The sequence below is a fragment of the Aspergillus homomorphus genome, assembly GCF_003184865.1.
Source record: "Aspergillus homomorphus CBS 101889 unplaced genomic scaffold BO97scaffold_30, whole genome shotgun sequence".
Taxonomy (NCBI): Eukaryota; Fungi; Ascomycota; class Eurotiomycetes; order Eurotiales; family Aspergillaceae; genus Aspergillus; species Aspergillus homomorphus.
The window spans coordinates 232634-252599 of record NW_020291916.1 but is presented as its reverse complement, the minus strand read 5'-3'; the positions used below and the strand labels follow the sequence as shown (position 1 = coordinate 252599).

General features: G+C 51.0%; 8 protein-coding genes across 8 annotated transcripts; 4 read left to right on the top strand and 4 right to left on the bottom strand.

Annotated features, from left to right (window-relative positions):
• Positions 1 to 444: 444 nt before the first annotated feature.
• On the top strand, positions 445 to 2575 carry BO97DRAFT_456530 (Hsp70 family protein; the record flags this gene model as incomplete). The annotated part of the gene is made up of 9 exons (XM_025699175.1): positions 445 to 586; positions 652 to 1194; positions 1263 to 1303; positions 1355 to 1424; positions 1472 to 1755; positions 1815 to 1921; positions 1994 to 2129; positions 2187 to 2290; positions 2371 to 2575. Exons 1-9 carry the CDS (start codon positions 514 to 516, stop codon positions 2573 to 2575), a joined length of 1563 nt encoding a protein of 520 aa, XP_025549514.1. The 5' UTR covers positions 445 to 513.
• An 80-nt stretch (positions 2576 to 2655) lies between these two features.
• BO97DRAFT_471831 (NAD(P)/FAD-dependent oxidoreductase) lies at positions 2656 to 4444 on the bottom strand. Its single transcript, XM_025700074.1, has 2 exons — positions 4094 to 4444; positions 2656 to 4037 (listed from the first exon to the last, which is right to left on the bottom strand). The coding sequence occupies exons 1-2, from the start codon at positions 4284 to 4286 to the stop codon at positions 2893 to 2895; spliced, it is 1338 nt and encodes a 445-aa protein (XP_025549513.1). The 5' UTR covers positions 4287 to 4444; the 3' UTR covers positions 2656 to 2892.
• Positions 4445 to 5235: 791 nt separating this feature from the next.
• Positions 5236 to 7289, top strand: BO97DRAFT_372939 (putative MFS transporter; the record flags this gene model as incomplete). The annotated part of the gene is made up of 6 exons (XM_025692885.1): positions 5236 to 5382; positions 5449 to 5811; positions 5859 to 6014; positions 6068 to 6528; positions 6583 to 6841; positions 6976 to 7289. The coding sequence occupies 6 exons, from the start codon at positions 5236 to 5238 to the stop codon at positions 7213 to 7215; spliced, it is 1626 nt and encodes a 541-aa protein (XP_025549512.1). The 3' UTR covers positions 7216 to 7289.
• Positions 7290 to 7428: 139 nt separating this feature from the next.
• BO97DRAFT_407039 (peptidylprolyl isomerase) lies at positions 7429 to 9423 on the bottom strand. The gene is made up of 5 exons (XM_025695558.1): positions 9232 to 9423; positions 9083 to 9150; positions 8978 to 8987; positions 8831 to 8917; positions 7429 to 8727 (listed from the first exon to the last, which is right to left on the bottom strand). Exons 1-5 carry the CDS (start codon positions 9245 to 9247, stop codon positions 7787 to 7789), a joined length of 1122 nt encoding a protein of 373 aa, XP_025549511.1. The 5' UTR covers positions 9248 to 9423; the 3' UTR covers positions 7429 to 7786.
• Positions 9424 to 9821: 398 nt separating this feature from the next.
• On the bottom strand, positions 9822 to 10725 carry BO97DRAFT_394526 (D-aminoacyl-tRNA deacylase; the record flags this gene model as incomplete). Its single annotated transcript, XM_025693982.1, has 5 exons — positions 10644 to 10725; positions 10410 to 10588; positions 10309 to 10351; positions 10020 to 10246; positions 9822 to 9944 (listed from the first exon to the last, which is right to left on the bottom strand). The coding sequence occupies exons 1-5, from the start codon at positions 10648 to 10650 to the stop codon at positions 9822 to 9824; spliced, it is 579 nt and encodes a 192-aa protein (XP_025549510.1). The 5' UTR covers positions 10651 to 10725.
• Positions 10726 to 11328: 603 nt separating this feature from the next.
• BO97DRAFT_436172 (uncharacterized protein) lies at positions 11329 to 13362 on the top strand (the record flags this gene model as incomplete). The annotated part of the gene is made up of 3 exons (XM_025697769.1): positions 11329 to 11583; positions 11650 to 13202; positions 13302 to 13362. 3 exons carry the CDS (start codon positions 11329 to 11331, stop codon positions 13360 to 13362), a joined length of 1869 nt encoding a protein of 622 aa, XP_025549509.1.
• A 4409-nt stretch (positions 13363 to 17771) lies between these two features.
• On the top strand, positions 17772 to 18504 carry BO97DRAFT_349855 (C2H2-type zinc finger protein; the record flags this gene model as incomplete). The annotated part of the gene is made up of 2 exons (XM_025691929.1): positions 17772 to 18169; positions 18267 to 18504. 2 exons carry the CDS (start codon positions 17772 to 17774, stop codon positions 18502 to 18504), a joined length of 636 nt encoding a protein of 211 aa, XP_025549508.1.
• Positions 18505 to 18902: 398 nt separating this feature from the next.
• BO97DRAFT_141799 (MGMT family protein) lies at positions 18903 to 19857 on the bottom strand. Its single transcript, XM_025690110.1, has 2 exons — positions 19770 to 19857; positions 18903 to 19719 (listed from the first exon to the last, which is right to left on the bottom strand). Exon 2 carries the CDS (start codon positions 19508 to 19510, stop codon positions 18977 to 18979), a length of 534 nt encoding a protein of 177 aa, XP_025549507.1. The 5' UTR covers positions 19511 to 19719; positions 19770 to 19857; the 3' UTR covers positions 18903 to 18976.
• Between the last annotated feature and the right edge of the window lie 109 nt (positions 19858 to 19966).

The window sequence follows — 19966 nt, the reverse complement described above, 5'->3', positions numbered from 1 at the left end:
GGGTCGTTAGTCAAAGGCTCGCGCGGCGCTTCAATACTCCTGGGCGAAGACGCCTGCTGCTCCTAAATGAAGACCAAATACGTGAGTGGCGGATGGATGCGTAATGGTAGGTGGATGATATGGGGACTGACAACCTCGGGTTTGTTCTTGCCGCTTCGTGGGGTCACCATGATGTTCAAAGTCGAAGGAGATGGAAGATGGTTCAAAGTCAATGGAGATGAAGGATGAATATGTGTCTGAGGATGGAAAGAAGAAAACAAAGAGGATGAGGGGTCATCACTGTGGATATTGGTGTCCCATCCCGTGACTTGATCTTCTTTGTTTTGTTTCACAAGCCTACAAACGCGCAATAGCAGGAGCAGGCAACAGCAACAATGACAATGACAATTTCATTATCCCACCTGCTAGTGATCTCTTTTCTCAAGACTATACAAGAGCTGTTATCGACCACTTCTCAAGCTTCACTCACTGTAACTCACCTGAAATCTTCCAATTCCCTGCGAACAAAACATTATGGAAAGCAGAAACATCACCAAGAGAGCCACATGTCTTTCTGTCGGAATCGATTTTGGAGCCAGTAAAACAGGTATCATACCTCCAGATGCTCTCTTCCCTGAAGTGTGATCCTTACTCACACCTCTATACACACAGTGCTTTCCTTCCTACGGTCCAGTGACGACAACATACGTCCTCATCTTCTCTCGCTCCGGGGGGATACAATCATCCCAACGGTGGTTGCTTACCCTTCGAAAGAGCCATGTGTTATTGGAAAAAAAGCCCTACAGTATCCGAAACGCATCTCCTGGCTCAAACATATATTGTATGAGTCTAGCATCCTGGATAACTCCAACAAGACATTGGTGCAGGATCTCGTTAAGCTGGCAATCGATCGACTACCTAGAGAAAAGCAAGATAATCCGTATCTTGTGGTGGCAGACTTCTTAGGCACGCTGTTACAACACTTCCAGACCTTTTTGGAAGGATATCCTGATCTTAAAACACTGCCACGGGTCTATACTTTCACAATCCCGGCCACCTGGTCGGAACACGCCCGCTCGATGATGTTGAACGCAGCTCAACAGGCGGGCTATGGACGCCAGAAAGCAACCATTCGCTTCACCACCGAGGCCGACGCTGTTGCAGTCTATGCAGCAAATAAGAGTGGTTTGAATATGGGGCAGTTCAGTCAGGTGAGTAGAGCATATTGCCCATGGCTCACCATAGTTGTTATTTTAATGACAGAGGCTTTCCTCAAAAGGCAGATGATGGTGTTATCATCTGCGACTGTGGCGCCAGTACAATAGTACGACCCCCTTCCTGTAAAGCACATTCATTCAATTTACTAAGAAGCTAGGATTTAACTGCATTCTATGTCGACCAGACAAGCCCCTCTTTTGAGTGTCAAATGTTAGCAGCATCGAACAGTAAGCTAGACCTCTTAAGTCTATAATTTTAGCTAATCTCTATCTAGGTAGAATCTGTGGGGCTCTTGAGCTTCAGTACCTAGTCTACGATAGGTTGAGTCAGTTTCGCAGCACCAAAGGAATTGGAATTCCAAACCCTGGTGTGCCGTTTGCCAGAAGGGCTGACTTCAATTTCCCGGCCGGTTCTACCTCAAACATAGATCTGAACGTCCTAAGTATTGACTCAACAGTAAAGGATGAATTGTACGATACACTTATCAGAAGGATTGTTTGCTATATTCGGAACCAAATTGACTGCGCGAGCTTATGCGTCGGGCGCGATAAGATCAGAGTACTCCATCCTTGAGAGCGAACTCTTACGCTGACTTGAATAGCTAACATGTCTGGTAGAGGCTACTGTTGGTTGGTGGAATGACGGTATCAGATGAAATCTCGACCAAGTTCAGAAGCATACTTGGAAGTGATAGCAAAATCACGGTCTATCAACCACCTGAACCGTAAGACTCCAGTCTCCCTCATTGCAGCACGTTCTGTCCTACCCCCTTCCAGAACTAACCAAGAGTACAAAGAATCGATCGGGTGCACGCAGTTTCCTTTGGTGCCACATTGTGTGGCATTAGGCAAACGCGACTCAGCTTCAAATTCTGGAAACATTACTATATGGTCTGCTCCAACTGGGAGGAACTTCTAGAAATGTTCCCCAAGGTGATTCGTCCGCTTGACTTGTGTTTTCTACTGCTGACGCGATAAAACTCTTGGCAGGGACACTCATTCGATGATGGAACTTGTAGGGATTGGAGAATCACCCTGCCACGCAGTGGTGAAATTGAGATTGTGGAGAGTGCTGAACCGCTGAGCCTCAAGCAGTTTCGTGGTAAGTCTATTCGCTTTCAGAACATACTGCATCTCAGACTGAATCATTCTCAGATGGTGAAAAGGGAACTAGCGTCGGCAAAATCACTTGCGACTTTACACGAGTGTCGGGAAATTGGCAATTGGTAACAGTGTTGGTCAATTGCCGAGCCACAGTGAGATTCGAAGACCAAGATTTCCCTTGCGAGCGCATGCTTCACCTTGCGGTCTATCACGGAGAAGGTTTGAACAAGCGGCTTGTTGCTCACAAGAGATTACTCATGCAGGGTATGTTTTGAAAGCATTGTGGTGGTATTCTTGCTCAGCTAGTGTGAGCACGATGGGGAGCAAGGGGGGTGGGGGGTTGGGAGAGAGAGGTGGGGGTTTGAGATTTAGACACGGTTCTGCAGAGACAACTTAGACAAGGAGAAGGTCGATTCATGCACAGCCCCCAAAAGCTGATAGCCCATCACCAAGTGAGAACGTCACTGGCCTCATCTTAGACATGAGTGAAAAAGGCTAGAATTGTATGAAAGTCCATGTATTCCACTGAACGAGTGAACACCACTCAATAAAAGTCATTAAAGCAGACAAGCTAAATTACGTATCACGTCTCCTATAGCCGGCTTTTCTCGCTGATTTTGGTCCAAGCACTTTCCTTGACCTGCTGGAAATCCATTATCGCGTTTGGGCCTCCAAAACGGTTCTGAGTTGCTTTCCAGTCCCGGTTGATAGCGGTTTCCGGTCTCCATCGAACAACATCCTTCAGCTCTTTCTGAAGATGCCCCTCTAGTGTATCCGCAATAAACCCTCCAATTGAGGGCATCTGCATTGCACCATTGCCGGAGGCTCCTACGGCAACGACTAGCGAAGGATGTTCGGGGTGTTGATCAATCAAGAAGGCGCGGTCTGGCGTATCAGCATCCCAACAGATCCGCGCAAATGACAGCGGTCGATCCGCAATCTGCGGCATTGTGTCCCGTAGAAAGTCTCTGGCACGAGCTTCGGCTTCCAGCGGAATCTGATGTGCTGCAAATGGAATGCTTCTAATCTCGCCATTTCGCTTGGGGTCAGGAATAAAATTGCAATACCCAGGATGCTCATCGCAGATCTTCAGCTCATGCTTATCCTCGTCAGGCTCCATGAAGAAGCCCTTGGCGATGTTGAACAGCACAGGAAGATTTTTGTAGAGCTTGGCCTCTTCAGGACTCATCTTGATGTGGCACAAGGTCCAAGCCGTAGGACGCAGCTGTTTCTTGAAGTCTAGAAGACGGTCACTGCCCGCACCGGCTGATAAGATAGTGCGGTCTGCGCGGTGAAGGACCCCATCAGATGTTTTCGCCCCTACAACATCGCCACCCTCGAAAACAAGAGATACGACATTCCCTTGGGGAGACCCAGTGATAAACTTAACTCCCAACCGCTTGGCCTCGGTGTAGGCGGAGACCATGGCTTTCTGGGCGTGAATCCATCCCGCGTTGGATTTGTTGAGCCAGCCCTGCCAGCCAGGGAATTTACCAGTCAGCACGCCTGCCGGCATCGTCTTGCGAAAGTCCTCTGCTGTGTCCAGCTTCACAAAGTCAGCCACAGATGGCTCGATCTCCGTCTCGCGAATATGCTCTATCAATGCCGGGGTGTGGCCCGATACGACCACGCCCGTCTCATGGAAATACGGCTTGAAAACGGGGTCTGTTTTCCAGCCTTCCAGCGCAGCGCGAGTGCATGTTGCAAAGGCAATGCTGCGGGAATCGGTATCAGACTCTGCGTACCCGTCAGCTGGTTCTCGCGCCCCGCAGTCGAGAATTAAGATTCCTTACCCTTCGGCTCCCGATGTTCCATGATCTTGTTGATATCATTTCCGGCTGCGATCGCGGAGGGAACAGCATAAGGATCTAGAACCGTGACATTTTTGTAGCCACGGCGAACCAAATGCAAGGCTGTGGAGCATCCCCAGACACCGGCGCCAACAATGAGGATGGTTGAATCATGATTTAGGCTTGAGGGGGCCATTGTGCTGTCACCTAGGTATGTATGTAGCGGGCAAGCGGGCAAGCGGAAAGAGGTGCTATGGTGCAAATAAGGACAGGACAAGATGTAACAGATTCACGGGGAGTATTTGAAGGAAAAGCTTCATCATGCCATCCCCACCTGTTTATCGCGGAAATTCCGCCGGCTTGAGCATGAGGCACAGTCGAAGACCCATGATGCATGCCAGGTTGAGGAGCCGAAAGGCGGGGGGGGGTTCGTAGGGTTCCCAATGTGGTTTAGCTTTCCGGCTGGACCTTCCCTGCCTCTGAGCATATCTACTCATACTCATTCTCGTACTCTTACTTTCAAGTTTACACCTCCACACAACCCTGTGAGTTGGGCCTTGGCCCGAAGCTTGCAGTCTCTCACTACCATGATAAGGCTGTTCGTGGCTGATGTTATCAGTCGCGTGCAATGCCCACACTTGCCTTAGCTGGTGAACCTTGCACCTTCTCCGCATTTCCTTCTCCCGGACTCCTTGGCAGATGGCATCCGTGCCGACTTCATTGTGATAACACCCATCGTTTGGAACTTCCTTGACAAGTATACTTATCTTTAGCTCTTTAATTATACCTTCTCGCCCAAGAATAATGGTCTCGTTTGACTCACCCTTATCACTATGTACTGCATTCACAGTATCGCGGGAATTGAGTCATCGACTGCTCCGTAGTTGCAGTGGTGGACAGGCCAAGGGCAAAGATCGTCTTGCCTTATCATTCATCACCATCATGGCAATACGCTCGGTTAATCTCATCCAATCGGGTAAACCAGAGGGCTCTGATAGAGTGGAATCTTAACGCCTCCCCGGTCGTGAGAGTGTTCATTGACTCAAGTCAAGCCGCGTGCTTGCTGCAGAAATGCCTTTAAAAGTGCGACCAGTTCACCTCTCCATGGCCATTGTTGTATTTCGTGCTCTATATTCTAAGACATCATGGCTCACTCTGAGGATATAGAAACAGACGTACCGGGAACGGTCTACCTCGTCGATGCAGCAGGACACTTGAACGATGCTGCACATGCTGGCAATCAAGACATCCTGCTGATTCCTCAACCTACCTCATCCGTCGCGGATCCTTTGGTATGTTTGAGACATCTCAGAATCAATTACATCTATTTTGTTCTCGAACTGACTACTTGCTGTTAGAACTGGCCAAGATATAAGAAGTTCTGGACGCTCTTCTTGATATCCGCCTACGCCTGCCTAAACTCTTTTGGCGAGAACAATTGGGGCGCAGCATGGACAACAATCTCGGAAGACACTGGGGTCAGTTTGAGCAATATGAACGGCGGCTCCGCTTTGAACTATCTCATGCTGGGCTTCTTTAACATTATTTGGATTCCGACGGCCATGAAATTTGGACGAAAGATTGTCTACATCCTCAGCTTAGTCTTTGTTCTAGCTAGCGGGATCTGGGGTGGTGTCTTTAGTGGCGTTGCACAGTACTATGTGATGATGACTGTCAATGGTATCGGCACTGCAGCCTACCAAGCCCTAATCCAACTAACGGTATGTGGCCTATATCGGCTCTCTTCGGGGATACTAACTTGTCACAGATCTTTGATGTCTTTTTCTCTCATCAACGAGGCCGTATGTTGGCTACCTATATTTTCTTCCAGCAGCTAGGGTCCATCATTGGTCTGATCTGTGGTGGTTACATTTCCGACGGCATTGGCTGGAGATGGAGCCAGCCCATCGTGGCAGGGGCCTGCGTAGGCTATCTTCCTCCCAACACTGAGCTAGGCCAGAATTAATATTGGCCTAGGCTTTCCTGATCCTCCTTTTCATCTTCACCTTCGATGACACTATGTTCCCAAGATACCGGTTCTCAGGCCGTGCATCCTTCGAGGACTCAATGGCAGAAGGGCCTACCACCGCATCCCCCGTCGAAGAGAAAGATCAAAAGATGGAATCGCCGATATCCATAGTAGCAAGCCATAGCGCAGGACAGATCGCAATGCCCCCACGAACGTACCGCCAAAAACTCGCATTGGTACACTATTTCAGTGACGATCGTACGACCTGGTTTCAATATTTCCGTCGTCCACTTTTCCTCTTCGGATTTCCCAACATCCTCCTGGCCGGAATTCAATTCGCCCTAGGCTGCACCGCCGGTATCGTGTCCTTCAATACTATCTCGGAGATAATGACCGAGCCCCCATATGACTGGAGCGCGGGCCCCGCTGGTTTGATCTTCCTGGCTGCCCTCGTTGGCAACTTCATCGGGTACGCTCCATCCATCCCCATCCCCATCCAGCTTCAACCTAATCAACCCCCCAGTATGAGCATCGGTTCGCTATCCGACTGGCTTGTTGTCTTTCTCGCCCGCCGCAACAAGGGATACAAAGAGCCCGAGATGCGTCTATGGGCCTACGGTCTTCCCATCCTCCTCGCCGCCGTCGGCTACTTCACTTACGGCTGGGGTGCCACCGAAGGTGCCCACTGGATGTCCATTGCCGTGGGTCTCTGCTGCATGATCGCTCAACAAGTCTCCGCCACGAGTATTGCGACTGCGTACGCAATGGAATGTTTCGATCAGGTCAGTCGTGAATGCCAAGTATCCAAGCACAAAAGCCCTCGCCCCCCACCCCATCGTTGCTTCTGCTTTATCCGTTCTGGTTAGTTGTAGCACCCGTGTACGGTCCTTTCTAATGTCCTTGAACGATCTACTAGATTTCCGGAGAACTCGTCATCATCCTAGCATGCTGTTCCTCTATCATCAATTTCGTCATCTCCTTCACGGTGCAGGACTTCATCGACGGCACCAACTACGGGTGGACCTTCACCTTCTACGGTATCCTGGTTGTGCTGTCCATGCTGATGGGCGTGCCGATGCTGATCTGGGGCAAGAGTTGGCGCCGCAAGTGCAAGCCGCGGTATGAGAAGTTCCTGGCGGAGAAGGATCGTCATTGATCTCAAGAACCCCGTCGAATCGCACATACCCGGAAGCAAGCTCGTTAAATGCTCTTATGCACTGTTGCTATGACTTATGATTGTTACGTCTGACTTCGTTTCCATTTGGTTTTCGCTTCTTCTTTTTTAAAGTCTTTATCAAGTCATGATTGATTCGTGACATGTGATGTGGGTACATACAGACAATGCACAAAGGTTCTATCCTCAACCTCTCCTACGCTTATCGAAAGGTGGTTTTGTGGGTTTTTTTGATAATTCAACAGGTCTCTAGCAACCAGGAAGTAAAACCACAGTTGACTTCTTTCAGCGAAGAGGCAAGCAGCAACGTGTAAAGATGCCTTTGGCCGACGGGCTACGAACTTCTCAGGGTCGGCTTTGGGGGAGATTGTATGGGGTGTGGTGAAAACACGCGGCCCATGCGAGTAGAAGAATGTAGAACAGCCGGAGCGATTAAACTAGGTATGTGAGGTGGTAAGGTAGATTGTGTCACTTTTTGTAAGTGCAAGTAGCAAAATGTGATGCTAAATCATGAACTCATGAATCATGCCGAATGGCCACGACGTCTCAGCTCTCATGAAAAGAATCTCTGAGCGGCGGCGCGTTCCTTAGCCAGACGGCCCTTAAGAGCCTTCTTCACGTTGGCAATCTCGTTGGTGATACCGGCGTCACCAGGGGCCAGACGGTCGGCCTCCTGGAGATCCTTCAGCGCCTCATCCTCCTCCTTCAGGCCGCTGAGGGCGACGGCACGGCGGTAGTACGCCTTGGCCTTATCAGCATCCTTGGCTTCGGCGGCAGCAGCCGCATCGAGAGCGTAAGTAGCCCAAGTCTGGGCGTTCTTGAACTGGCCGAGCTTATTCGCCAGGAGGGAAGAGTTAGAGTGGAGGGTGAAGCGAAGGGCCTTCATCTGAGGGCCCAGCTCCTTGGGGTCCTGCTCGTCGGGCTCGGGGAACTCGTTCAGATAGCGCAGACCCTTCTGGTACTTCTCGAGACCGAGAGCGATGTTACCGCTCTTGAAGGCGGTGTTTCCGAAGTTCTTCAACTCGGAGGCGATCTTGAAGCACACAGGGGCACTCAGCTGCTCGCCCTGGTGGTCGTCAGGGAAGTCCTCGTAAGGGTCACCAGTGGTATCGGGGATCTGCTTATCGGCATCCTCGTACTCCTGGCCGGTGAGCTCGCCGCAGTCAACGATAGTCACGTCCGTGGCGGGCTTGTCTGCCTGGGTGGGCATGTTCTCGATCTTGCGAACGACGCTCTTTCCGTTGATCACCTCGCCGAAGACGACGTGCTTGCCGTCGAGGTGAGGGGTGGGAACGGTGGTAATGAAGAACTGACTGCCGTTGGTGCCGGGACCGGAGTTGGCCATGGAGAGGAGGAAAGGCCGATCATGCTTGAGATCGAAGTTCTCGTCGGGGAACTTCTCGCCGTAGATGGATTCGCCGCCCGTGCCGTTGAATGCAGTGAAGTCACCACCCTGGATCATAAACTGCTTGATCACGCGGTGGAAGATGGAACCTAATTAAGGCGTGATTGGTTAGTTGGGGGCTTGCGAAGGTCTTCGTCGGAGTAAACGGAAGCGGAGGGGAAAAATTGGGGCCGGAAAGTCGTCTGATCGTACCCTTGAAGCTCAAGGGCTTGCCCTGTTTGCCCACGCCCTTCTCGCCTGTGGAGAGAGCGCGGAAGTTCTCCGCAGTCTTAGGAACAACTATCAATTGGTCAGGGTTTGCGCAATAACCTCGTCGTTAAGCTCAGGCTGTCACTATACCATCGTTGAACTGCACGGGCGGGGTAGGTTAGCAAGGCTCTCTTCAGCCGGCGACCGCGGCGTCGCAAGGGAGTGGGCTGCGAGATGGAGGCTTGGTTAGCTTACCAGTTCGAGAGCAATGCGACCGGCCTTCTGCTCCCCGATCTGGATGTCGAAGTAAACACGGGGACGGCCTGTGAGAGCGCAATCGGTCAGTTATCTGAGCTTCCAAAGCTGGATCCCCGCGGCGGGGAAGAAGGAAAATCGGTACGCACGCTGAGACTCGGCCATGGTGGTGGATTAATTATTGGAGGCGTGGGAGGAAAATGGATGTAGAGGGAGAGAAGGGGAGAGAAGGACGAAGGTTGGCTGACACAAGAGAAAGAGGTAGAAGTGACTGAAGGAGGAAGAAGAAGAATGGTTGAAGTCCGACAATGCAGGAGTGGATAAATGAGGAGAAGTGAATGAGTGAGTGAGTGAGCGGGCTGGACCGGCCGTTGTTTGCGATGCTTCAAGAAGCTTCCATCGTTTGGCGCCTACCGGAAGAGCCAGCCAGCCATTCTTGCCCACCTATCCATCCGCCCTTTTCCTCCCTCTCTCTCTGTCTCTCTTTCCCTCCTTTCAGATTTCCTTTCCCCTCATTATTCCCCAGATTCAGTATTATTAGCCTTTGGAGCTATGATGATGATCTTATTTGATTATCTTCCATTAAAACGCCCCTCCCCCAGATCTATTATGGGTATGTCTATAAAAGAGCTTTTTGTATATACATCCGAACCAGAAGCTCAGGATCTCATTCCCATCGTATACTCACCATCATGATCATCATCATCATCACCATCATGATTGACGTGACGCATTTTGATCAATCTAACAACTCCGCGGGTATCTGGAATTCAAATGTCTGTGGCCGCGTTTCTTGTGGCTCGGCCTCCCCCTGGTTCTTCTTCTCCTTCTTCGGTAATTGAGTGTTGATTTCGATCGTAACCTATATCGATCCAAACACATCAGCGTCAGTCCAGCATTTTGGTGAAGGAAGCAGGAAGAGAAGCGAGAGCTTTACCACCGCATCTTCACTGCGGTAATCTACACCCACCGGCCCATCGTTCTTCAGCTCGACCTCCATCATCGCCTGGAAGATGCCATTCTTCACCCGCTCGGGCTTGTAGCTATTGCTCAGCTTCTGAAAGAAGTAGTCGTAGAGTTTGCGCGCGGTCTCCACATCGGCCGCAGCGTGAAAATCGGGTTTGCTTCCTTTCTTCAACTCGCCATAAAGTGTGAACTGGGACACTAGTAAAGGGGACCCGGTCAGTGAGCGCATCCGACAAGACACGGCGGAGTGACGACTGTACCACATAGCACTTCCCCGTCGATATCCTGGACGTTCTTCTTCCACTAGTCGGCAATTTGCCTCCGTCAGACGTGTTCTGCAAGAGCCGGAAATCTCCCTCACCTGTTTCTGATTGTCGTCGGACCAGAGCTTGGCTTTCAATATCCGCCCAACCATCGTATCGGCGTCTTTCTCCGTGTCTTCCTTACCCACGCCCGCGAGCACAAGCAGCCCCTGGCCAATCGACGACACTAGTTGTCCATCGACAGTTACTGAGGCGGACTTGACTCGTTGAAGAACCGCTGTGTGAGGCATCGGTCAGCGCTGTGTTATGCGCACTCATGGGAGGCCGCGCACCCTTCATAATGTAATGCGCCGAGCGGCAAATCAAGAATAGGTTGGGGAGACCAAGCGGAATTATATCGATATTGTTGTAGCGAGGCTATGAAAGTTTCTGGGCTGTTAGTCAATATCGGCCTCAATGCGGCGAGCGGATAAGTGCAAACGGCGGCGCATACCACTGGCACTGGACAGTAGCTGGTAGGATAGTGGTTTGACGTCAGCACAGTGCAGTCTGAATTATTCTCATCAATAAGTAATATTTTCGGTCTTCTACCTCAGATCTTGTCAGCCACAAAGAATAGTACTGAGTAGTTGGAAATGTAGCAGATACAATGAATCATGTATGACGGAGATCGTGAAGAGTGGTTGACCCCACGCCGCCCGTGCTCATTTCTGCCAGCCTTTTGCTACCGCCTACTACCTTGGGCCTTACTCCAGCTTCTGGGAAACCAAGACAAAGTATCAGGAGATTGACACTCCTTTACTACATCCCTGGAGACGGTCACGCCGCCCACGTATCGGTCAACAAAGAGTCGCTTAGGCAGATCCTTGCCCATAGTCTAGAATAATCGCACTTTCTCTCGAGCCGCCCTACTTCCCTTCTGCCCTGTGCATCCGATCGTTCCTCGGCGCTCGAGTTCCACTACCACGTCAATTTTCGAGTCCCAGCCCTCTCTGTTCATGTGAACAGCCCGCCGTCATGACGTCCCGAAAAACGCAGCAGGAGATCGATAAGACCTTCAAGAAGGTCGCGGAGGGCATCGTAACATTCGAAGGCATCTACGAGAAGATCCGCTCCGCGACGAACCCTACCCAGCGGGATAAGCTCGAAGAGAACCTGAAGCGCGAGATCAAGAAGCTCCAACGATATCGAGATCAGATCAAATCATGGGCATCTGGAAATGAGGTGAAAGACAAAGGTCCGCTGCTTGAGCAGCGCAGAGCCATCGAGACCGTGCGCCTCCCTCCGCCCTTCAATGCCTCGGCGAGGAGGAGAGCTGTTTGCTGACTAGGAGCTTAGTGTATGGAGCAATTCAAGGCTGTCGAGAAGGAAATGAAGACGAAAGCATACTCCAAGGAAGGCTTGTCGGCAGCGTCGAGATTAGATCCCAAGGAGAAGGAGAAGTTGGAAACCTGCGACTTCCTGTCGAACATGGTCGACGAGCTACAGCAGAGAATCGAGGCTATGGAAGCAGAGGAGGAGACGTTACATATGCAGATGAAGAAGGGGAAGAAGGACGTGGCCAAGACGAATCGCTTATCAGATATTTCGCGGATAACGGAACGTCATAAGTGGCACGTCAACAAACTGGAATTGTTGTTACGGTCGCTGCAGAACGGCAACGTCGAGACGCATCAAGTACTGGACCTGAAGGAGAGTATCAAGTACTATGTCGAGGATGGGCATAACTTGGACTACTCGGGCGAGGACGAGACCCTATACGATGATCTGGACATGGACAATGAGGCGGAGATGCAGTTCGGCATCGCAGGCGACAACGACCGCGTATCGTCGCAAGATACCCAGTCGATCCAAGAAGAGGAGCCCGAGACGGTCAAATCGAAAACGAAGAGCGATAGTACTGGGCCTCGACGACCATCCGCGCAGATGAAGTCCCCTCTTCCCGTGCTGGCCACCCTTCACCCCGCAACCTCGACAAGTGCCACCTCCGGAATGAAGCCCGCTCCCCCTCCAACGCGCCTGCCTGGAGAAACACTCAAGTACGCCTCGGCGGCCGCGGCGGCCGCTGCCAGTGACAAGAACGGAGTGGGAATTGCACCTCTACCGCCACCGCCAGGCGCGAGCCCCGCTTTCCCGCACGCCGTACCTGTATCCAAGCCTTCCACCTCCACGACCGCATCCCCCAGCGTCGCTCCTGCACAGCCCGTGTTGAAGTCGGCGTCGGGGGTCACGATAGCAGGCGAGGAGCCGAGTAGCCGTCACAAGACCCCTGTTGAAAGTCCGCACGTGGCTAGCGCGAGCACTTCGCGAGGCATGCCGCAGACCCCCGCCATGGATAAGGTTGAGGCCTCGACTAGCAGCAGCAGCAAATCACGGCCCACAACCAACGGTGATTCAAGCAAGGAGGACTCGCGCGATGGCGAGGAATCCATCTATCACCTCCCTCCGGGGCTGCAAGATCTTATTCAGTCCTTCGAAGTGACGAAGAGCCGTGCCGCGGCCAGTGCGACCAACCCGTCCCCGTCGGTGCAGCGTCTGTTGGCGGCCTCCCTTGCCAATTGCCCTGAGCCCGCTGACGCGGAGAAACCCCGGCACTACAAGCCACAGAACCCGTACAACACTCCTCTCTACTACCCCCAGGAACCTCTCCCTATCTTCGACGATCCGCGTCTTTACGACACGGGTCGTATCGACACGGACACTCTGTTCTATCTCTTCTACTACCGCCAGGGCTCCTACCAGCAGTACCTGGCTGCCAAGGCATTGAAGAACCAGAGCTGGCGGTTCCACAAGCAGTACCAGACATGGTTCCAGCGCCATGAGGAGCCCAAAACTATTACCGAAGAGTTTGAACAGGGAACCTACCGCTTCTTCGATTACGAGAGCACCTGGTACGTTTTTATCTTTCTTTTCTTTTTCCTTTTTGGCCGCAAGATTGCTTTTTTTTCAGTTTGGTCCAACCCAGGAAATAAATTAACTTTGGACTACAGGATGAACCGTCGTAAAGCGGATTTCAAGTTTGTCTACAAGTACCTTGAGGACGAACTATAGATATACGCAACATTACAACGACATCAAGTCGAGGGAAGGATTCTGTCTGTGTACATGTGTGTCGGTGTTTATTCCCATATCTCACATATGTAGATGAAGAGCGAAACAAGCCAGAAATCATTAAGACAAATCAATCTTCTCCGACAGCAGTCCGGTTGGGGGTTTTGTTCCTCGAAGCCTGATTCCATGGAGGACAGGGTTCTTCAGGAATACTGTTTCTCTTTTTACCTTTTCCGACCTACCCATACACAATCTCCCCTAACCCCCAACCCGTTTCCAACTGTCTGACCTGTCATCTGTCTGTATGTGTGTCATGAATCGATCTTGAACGTGATCTATGTGCATCTCACCTTTTCTCCTTCCCGTCTTATCCTTTTGTTTTCAGCTGTCAAATTGTCTTTCCAAAGCATGCAAGGGACGAACGAGGGCTTTATGAATGGGGGGAAGGGGGTTTTTTTACTTTCTAGGTATTTGCGGGATTAACAAATCCGGGGATGGAGTTTTTTTTTTATTTATGTGTGCTTTTTCTTCAACGTGTTTGAGCAACCAGCACGAACAAGAACAAATTTCTTTCCTAAACGATTTGACCCAGGCTTGAAGACTTGATTGATTGTTATTTATTTTGGTGGGATATCTCGACCTTGATATTGAATCGAATCGAATCGAATCTAAAGGGTTTGTTTGTGTTGCTCCTTTTCCCTCTGGTCTTTTTTTTTTGTCTGGTCTGAATCTGAATTCTTCCTGGAACCAACAAACCCGAAGCTAAGCTCGTCATTTTGAGAATGGAACGACTTAGCTGAGGATCGTTTCCCTTTCCCGGCTTTCCATTCGGCCGGACCGTGCTTCGATCTTGAGTACTCCGTTGCGTTACGTATGTAGATTGTACCTAGATGTATTTGTTCCTTGAGGAGGAAAGATCGGCGGGAAATGGACATGTTCTAGAATAGCGGGGTTGGGGTTGGGATTGGGATTCCAGGGTGATCCTTGTTATATATATATATATGTGTGTGTGTGTGTGTGTGTGGTGTGACTGTGGGTTTGATGTCTGATGTGTGATGAAGGGAGAGAAGGGGATGCTTGTATGAAACGGGGTCCATGTCTCCATGGAGAAGGGGGAAGAGGGAAGGGGGAAGAGGGGCGAGGAGGGGAGAAGGTTTAGGTTTGATACTTCATACTACTAGCAAGAGAGGGGGGTTGCATCTACCGAAAGTATATTCTGGTTTCGTGTTTGGATAGAATAGAAGACATACAGTACACTCAGAAAAGTATGTACTGTACAGTACATTCGGCAGATCTGCGACATGACATGCAGCAGTTCTTCAACACCTTAAGAAAGAGGAAAGAGGGGGAAAGAGAAACCTTGAAATATGCAGGGGGACTAAAAGAGTAGAAACGAATGAAGAAAAAAGGCAAAATGAAAACAAAGAAAACACAGTAGCAGAAGAATTCGGACATAACGTCATCGACTCGTGAAGATGGGATCTTTTTTTTTTCTTTTCTGCTCACCGTATAGTCAAGTTATCATCAATCAGATGGTCCGGTAGAAAGTCGGTGTAAAAATAGTCAGTCCACTAGCACGGACCCGAGAAACAACAAGATCGAAGGTGGTTTATTTGGTATTATTTTTTTTTTGACTCAAGATTGATCCGAGTTAAATCCTTTAGTGGCGGCAATGAGCGAGCGGGAGGGAGTCAATTCGATGGAGCGAGTGAGAAAAAGAGAGGAAGAGAGGGAGGGGCCTGTGAAGATGGGAAACAAAGGAAATCGAAATGAGCTCTGCGAAATAGCAGCCTTGAAGCAAGACCCAGACTCGGATGATGAGTGGGAACTCGAAGGAAAAGAAAGGCAAAGAGAGGAGCCGGACCCGAACTCGGACCCTCTTTCTGCTTGCTTGAGAGCTCCGTAGTACGTCCTCACCTACTCAATGTTTACTGGAATCGTAGATTGGGTATCACACCCGTGGAGACCGAAGGAATGGAAGGAAATTAAGGATGTTCGAGGAGAAGAAGAATGGGTCTGCGATGATGAATTACCGCCCGCTTGGATCAACTTGGTGAAGGAGGCAGAAACAAAAGACCAGTCGAGACTCGAGACCAAAAGACCCTGCCTGGCTAGCTAAGGATACTATAGATTCTTTCTCTTGTCAGGCACGGATGCCGGGTTGCCCAGTTCCCTCTTGCTATCTGCTATTTCTGGTTGACCACAGGTGCTGCGTGGATTACTGAGAAGATCGTGATAATGGATGTATTATTGTTCCCAACCCTGGCAGAGGCAGACAACCTCGCGGGGAGCCCTGCTGCTTCAATCTCTTTCTGCTTTGCTCGGATAACTCGGTCCGTACAACATGTCCTAAGTAATCATCATGCAAAGCATCAATAGGAACACTCCCGGGTCTGGGGTAATATCGCGCAGTCGCCTCACTTCCTCATACCGCAGGAACGATAGAGACTGAGCTTCAATGTCATGCGCGATTTTACACGCGCAGGAACAGGCTTGGAATGGGCAGTGGTGCCAATCATCGCAGGTCAGCTTCAATCTCATCCTGACCGCGAAGGGGGCTGTGCGATGCGGCAATTGAGTGCATGTGGTGTATGTGGTGTATGTGGTGTATGTATTCTCTCGTGCGCCTCTCTCTCTCTCGCTGTCTCTGTTCTTCTTCGGGGTCTTTGCCTTCAATCTCGCCATCATCGTCATTGTTGGTTGCTTTTCCCCGGACCAGATCCCACCCACCACCCGTGCTTCTTGGCACTTACAACAAGGCTGTCGAGCATTGGAGGCTCGAGAGAGAAACGGGAAATCGATCGTTGACAAAAACGCCCCGGGAAGCCCGTGCCGAACTGCGCGGTCGCCGCTGGCTGAGTCTGTCTATTCCCGGTTGGGGAAAACACCATCGTCAAAATTCGAGGGTTCTGGTGAATCTGACAATCTGTTCTCTTATCGCCCGCCAACCACCCACGATCCATTCCGATCGATCATGGATGGATTCGATCCCCTCCTCCTCTTCCTCCTCCGCTCTCTGCGGTCACGTTCCTCCCGCCGTTTCCCCAATTCTATGCATCTTCTGCATTTTCTTTCGCCCGATGGCCCGGGGTTCCGACTACTGCACAGGAGCGGCTCGTGACAGCTGAGCTGTAGCTACTTGCAGTAACAGTACTTTTGAATTTCTTATCGACATCATGATCGGGATGGTTTTCCGTTCACTCCCTCTCCAGTGCAGCTGGTGAGCTTTCGTCGGCAGGCTCCGCTTCAAACTTTCCCGCCTCCCTCGGGGAGAAGGAGATGAAGGACAACAACAGATCGAAGGGAAATGGCGGTCTTGTTGGAACGAGTCAGGAAATGGTCCTAGCCCGCATCATTTTTTTCCAGAACCTTGGCCAGTCCTTCATCGAGGCCCAACTTGCGACTAGGATGGTTGCAGCCGAAGCTCCACCGACTGTAATAATATTTTTTTCTTTTTCACTATTTGTGGGGGATCGCTCTTCCCTATGACGATATCTGGATGATTAGGTTGTTTTCGAGTGTCAGCCTTCACCGCAGAGTGTCTTGGACAGTTGGACTTTCTGCTGTTTGCCTGGAATGGCTCCTCTTTTTTCTCGGGCCGGAGTGGAGTCCGTCGCTGGTTACTTTCCGTCCCAAACACCAATCAGTAGAGCACAATCGCCCCTAGAAGCCTGGAAGAAGGTTCTTTGGTTCTTCGGTGCTTCTAGCGTCAGCACTAGCCGGGATCGCTTCACTTTGTAACCCGCCCGCTCGCCAATTGAAGTGCCCCGCTGGCGGGGGGGCTGTGTGTTTGTGAGTGAATGAGTAAGTGCTCAACTTACCAGTAAGTTGGCGCGCAGTCCCTCCCTCCTGCATTATTCCCGGCTACCACTCCCACTTCCACTCCCACTCCTTCCCATCCCCTCATTTCTCCTTCCCAATCCACTCTTCCCTTCCCACACCCTAGTTTCTTAGTGGAAGATCATACTAGTTACCTAGTTAGTAGCGCCGCTCACCTGATGATGTCGCCGTGGGTGCGTTCGTGTTGCTTAGCTTCTCTGGCGCTGGCCGTTTGGGCTGTTTTTACAGTGGAGAAGCACCGGCCGCGTCTAATGCAAGTGCGACGTAGTCGACCTGACCTGATCAAAGAAAACAATGGTTATAAAAACCCGGAGAGCCCTGTCTGGCCGGTCATGCTTTTAGTTGCTTTCTAGTATAACAATTTCTGTGTGGACATAAGAACCCTTGCAGACCATCACTTGAACTCTCTCTCTCTCTCGTTTTCTTTGATCGCTTCTTCACCGGTGTACATATCCTTTTCCTTTTCTTGACTCCACAATGTATGCCATGTCTGCAATGGTGAGTCCCAGTGCCGAGGCTCTTCTTCCCAGGGTATATCATGACTGACCCAACCGGCACAGAGCCCTCCTATGCATGAATGCCCACCAATGGAACACTCGTACTCGACCAGCAGTGAAGAGTCAATGCAATCGACTCTGGGATACATGGGCCACCCGTCGCTGTACGGGATGGTAGGGACGGAGATGTCCTTCGTGCCGCCCACATTCGAGCCCTCATCATACGACTCGACGCCCTTCAGTTCCCCCCAGACTGTCGCCTCCTCGACATTCGACATGTACTACCCCAGCCACAACTTCACGGCCTCGCCGATGGTCTATTCGCCCGAAGTCTACTCGTTCCACCAGCTTCCAGTTCAACCGTCTTCATTCCCGGTGCCCAATATAGAGTGGATCCCCACCCAATCCAGCCCGAACCCGGAAGTTGTCTACTCGCCCGTTGAAAGTTACGAGACCCTCGACGCGTCTAAGTGAGTTTCCTCCCCACCTATCTCCATTTTTTTTTTTTCTGTTTGTTTGTTTGTGTGTTGGTCAGCAGCAACAAGGACTAACCTTCGAACCCTGCAGACCCGTCAAGCCCTACACCTGCCAGGACTGCAACAAGGCATTCACTCGGCCCGCCGATCTCAAACGCCATCAGACCAGTGTGCACAACCCTGTGTTCCAGGACTGTCCCGTGCAGGAATGTCTCCGCAAGGACGGCAATGGTTTCCCCCGTCGGGACCATCTGATCGAGCATCTGCGCTCCTTCCACCACTGGGACGTGCCCAAGCGGCGGGCAGCCAAGCGGGCTAAGACTGCCTGAGCGTGTGTCTTGTCTGTCTTTTGGTTGTGTGTGTGTTATGAATAGAGATACCCATTTCCTTTGTCTCTTGTCTGTTATTGTTTGATGTTTTAATGTTTTAATGTTTTAATGTCTTTATGTCCCCAACTTTCCTATGTTATATTATCTCATGTTATGTCTGTATGACCTCACGGAAGGGGGTGGGGGGGTTCTGGTTAAAGAACGGGGATGGCGTTGGCTTTGCTTGTGACATAGAATGGATGGAGCCTGGGGTGTTCATATCCGCATTTTTTGTCTCTCTTTTGGATCTTGGTGTTTCAATCTTCTTTCCTTTACTATCCTTCCATGTTAACATCTTATATAATTAGAGAGACTTATACACAAACTATGATCATACACTGCCGCCCTCCCTCCCACCTTAGTCCTACCCAACCCCATCCCAACCCCCTATCATCCTTCCTCAACTCCCTATCATCCTCCCTCAACCTAATACTTAATACAGATCCCCAAACTCAACAAAACAAACCCCCCTCGCCACCCCCTCCGAGTCAAACTCCACCCCCTCCCCCTCAAGCAACCGCCTCTTCATCCCAACCCCCTCCCTCGCCTTCCCGGGTGCCGCCCCTGCACCACCGGAGTACCCCACCAACCGGCCTGCACCCCCCAGCACCCGGTGACACGGCACCTCCGGCGCGAAAGGGTTCAGGCGCATCGCCGCCCCGATCGCCCGCGGGCTGGTGTCCAGGTGTCTCGCGAGCGCCGCATAGGTCGTCCACCTCCCTGCGGGCACGGACAGCAGCGCCAGGTAGATTCTTCGGCGGTGTGGGGGGAGGGCTGGGTGGGTTTTGAGGCGGGTTATTGTTTTTTGCAGGGTGGATTTGGGGGTGATTGTGGTTTGGGGGACAAGGCGGGAGGGGGATTTGGGGGTTGGGATTGTGGTTTTGGTTTCGGTTTTGGTTGTTGTTGTTGTTGTGGTTGTGGTTGTGGTTGTGGTTGTTGTTAGAGGTGAGGGTTTGGTGGTTGCCATGTTGCTTGCTTTGATTCTGGGGGATTGTAGAGATAAGTGTGCGGATGCTAGGTCGTGCTAGGCCTTAGGACGGGTATATGTGATGCAGTGCCCTTTTGCTTGTGGCTTATCTTGAGTCTTGTAGATTGTGTTGCAAATGTGGGTTGAGGCGTTTGAATTCGCTTGTTGCTGCTCTGTTGCTGGGTTTATGGATGCAGGTGCTGGTAGGGCTGGTCGAGCGTATTAGTAAGCTTGTGTATATCCAGGGATTTTTACTTGCCTTGGGCAGAATTCAAGGATTGGTAAGTCTCGAGTCTTGAGGGTAGGATTGAAGAGCGGTAGTGAGGTTATAAGCTAGGAGCAAGCTTATAAGTCTCAGTGACGGGGGTGTCGTGAACCCCCAAGTATGGATGAGGTCGCGTTGCGGTCAAATTGACCAATCATTGTCGACTCTCTCCGCGTAGGTTCGGAAGGTTA

Coding starts and splice junctions, on each gene's coding strand:
- BO97DRAFT_471831 (XM_025700074.1), bottom strand. CDS start 4,286: ATGGCCCCCTCAAGCCTAAATCATGATTCAACCATCCTCATTGTTGGC. Junction 4,038..4,093: donor GGAACATCGGGAGCCGAAGG/GTAAGGAATCTT, acceptor ACGGGTACGCAG/AGTCTGATACCGATTCCCGC.
- BO97DRAFT_407039 (XM_025695558.1), bottom strand. Junction 8,728..8,830: donor CAAGCCCTTGAGCTTCAAGG/GTACGATCAGAC, acceptor CGCCTTAATTAG/GTTCCATCTTCCACCGCGTG.
- BO97DRAFT_141799 (XM_025690110.1), bottom strand. CDS start 19,510: ATGGCAACCACCAAACCCTCACCTCTAACAACAACCACAACCACAACC.